Here is a 1,632-nt window from a genome sequence, read left to right as displayed (position 1 = left end):
TACTACATGGTACTTAAGGCAATTAAGTTGTTCCCCTACAGCACTATCGTTTTTAATGTGTACGTGCTTTTTTAAAGAAAAAGTCAAGTTTGTTTTCTTTTTCTTTTTTCTTGTTGGTAACATATCACGATCTTTTTCTTGATCCCCTATCATTTATTGAACACCTTAAACCATACGAACACGTAAGGAATAAACAAAAAGGCTATCAATATATAGAATGTGGAAGAGTCAGTGAAGTGTGAGAGCGAGCTGAAAAAGAAGTAACAAGCCACTGCCATCACAAATTCACGTGGAGGAAGAAAGAAGTAAGCGCAATTAATCTTTGTTTATTTCGCTGAAATGTGTATTTTAATTTCACAAACTGAAAGAATTGATGATTACATACAGTAACGAGGGGAGAGAAGTACAAGATTTAGATATGAAGTATGGCGTTAAGGCTATATTACTAAAAACCTCCGTCGTTTCTTCTTTATGTACAGAAGAAAATTGAAGTATTATTATTAGGGAACACCTGAGCCAATTCCTATCTGAACTTCGATAGCAACATTGGGTGCCAACTCATTGCATTCACTCCTTCTCATTTGATTTACCTATGTCCTTCCTCTTAATTATGCATTCGAATACATATTTTAATTTTTAATGCGTATGTGCTGGTTGTTGATTCCAGTGATGGAGGCAGACGAATTAGAGATGGCTAATTTGAACAAGGCCATATATGAGGACAACTGGTTCGAAGCAAAAGCATTCATTGATCGCCATCCTAAGTTATTGGACGTAGATTTTGGAGCTTCAAGAGGCGAAACACCTCTTCATACAGCGGCAAAGTTCGGGCATGTGGCCATAGTAGAAGAGTTGATGAAATTAGTTGAACCAGAATATCTTGAAATATGGGATTATTATGGCTATACTCCACTTGCAACAACTGCCACACATACGGAATCCGTCCCAATTGCAAAATGCATGATAAAGAAAAATAGCAATGCACTTGCAATTCCAGCTCCATGGCCTTGGCTGATTCCTGTTACCTTGGCTTTTCTGTCTAGCCACAACAAATTGGGACGTTATCTCTATTCTGTCACTCCTTTGGAAGTCTTCAAACCAGAAAACGGCTCTTTTGTGGGCCGTGACTTTCTCCGAACCTGTTTGAGAAGTGGAGAATTTGGTAACGTAATTTTTAGATATATAATTTCACTCGCAAAGCGCAATTTGTGTTTCATTTTCATTTTTTCCCTCTCGTCTCTTTATACTATATGATTCTGTTAGGTATTTCCTTGCAATTGCTCCAACAATGCACGGAGCTGCTTTTTGCTCAAGACGCAGATGAGAACTCAACAATTGCGAATATTGCACTCTCTCTTCCTCATTCTCTTCACAAAAGTCAACTTCCGTTCTTGAAGCGATGGGCCTATCACTGTTAGTACATATTATTACTTTCCACACTCTGTTCTCCATACAATTTTCTATATATGTCGTTCACTCTTTTAAAGTACTCGCTAGCCATAATGGCGAATTATGATGATGACGGTAAAGATGGTGAAGATGAAACAACCTCTGGTATAATTTAGTTTACACACACTTATTCCCACTCCGTCTCGATCACCCTCCCCTCTTACTCCTACCTTCCTAATTAAA

General features: G+C 38.0%; 1 protein-coding gene across 1 annotated transcript; it reads left to right on the top strand.

Annotated features, from left to right (window-relative positions):
• Nucleotides 1-669: 669 nt before the first annotated feature.
• Nucleotides 670-1,418, top strand: LOC114712219 (uncharacterized). Its single transcript, XM_028896701.1, has 2 exons — nt 670-1,162; nt 1,264-1,418. The coding sequence occupies exons 1-2, from the start codon at nt 670-672 to the stop codon at nt 1,416-1,418; spliced, it is 648 nt and encodes a 215-aa protein (XP_028752534.1).
• Nucleotides 1,419-1,632: the final 214 nt, after the last annotated feature.

Source organism: Neltuma alba, unplaced genomic scaffold (genome assembly GCF_004799145.2).
Source record: "Neltuma alba isolate B1F8T4 unplaced genomic scaffold, ASM479914v2 tig00011340_pilon, whole genome shotgun sequence".
Lineage (NCBI taxonomy): Eukaryota > Viridiplantae > Streptophyta > Magnoliopsida > Fabales > Fabaceae > Neltuma > Neltuma alba.
This window is presented reverse-complemented; position numbering and strand designations above follow the sequence as displayed.

Bases quoted from the DNA above. Each gene is read 5' to 3' on its own strand.
- LOC114712219 (XM_028896701.1), top strand. From the start codon at position 670: ATGGAGGCAGACGAATTAGAGATGGCTAATTTGAACAAGGCCATATAT. The intron at 1,163-1,263 runs GTAACGTAATTT...TGATTCTGTTAG, and splicing joins TTTGAGAAGTGGAGAATTTG to GTATTTCCTTGCAATTGCTC.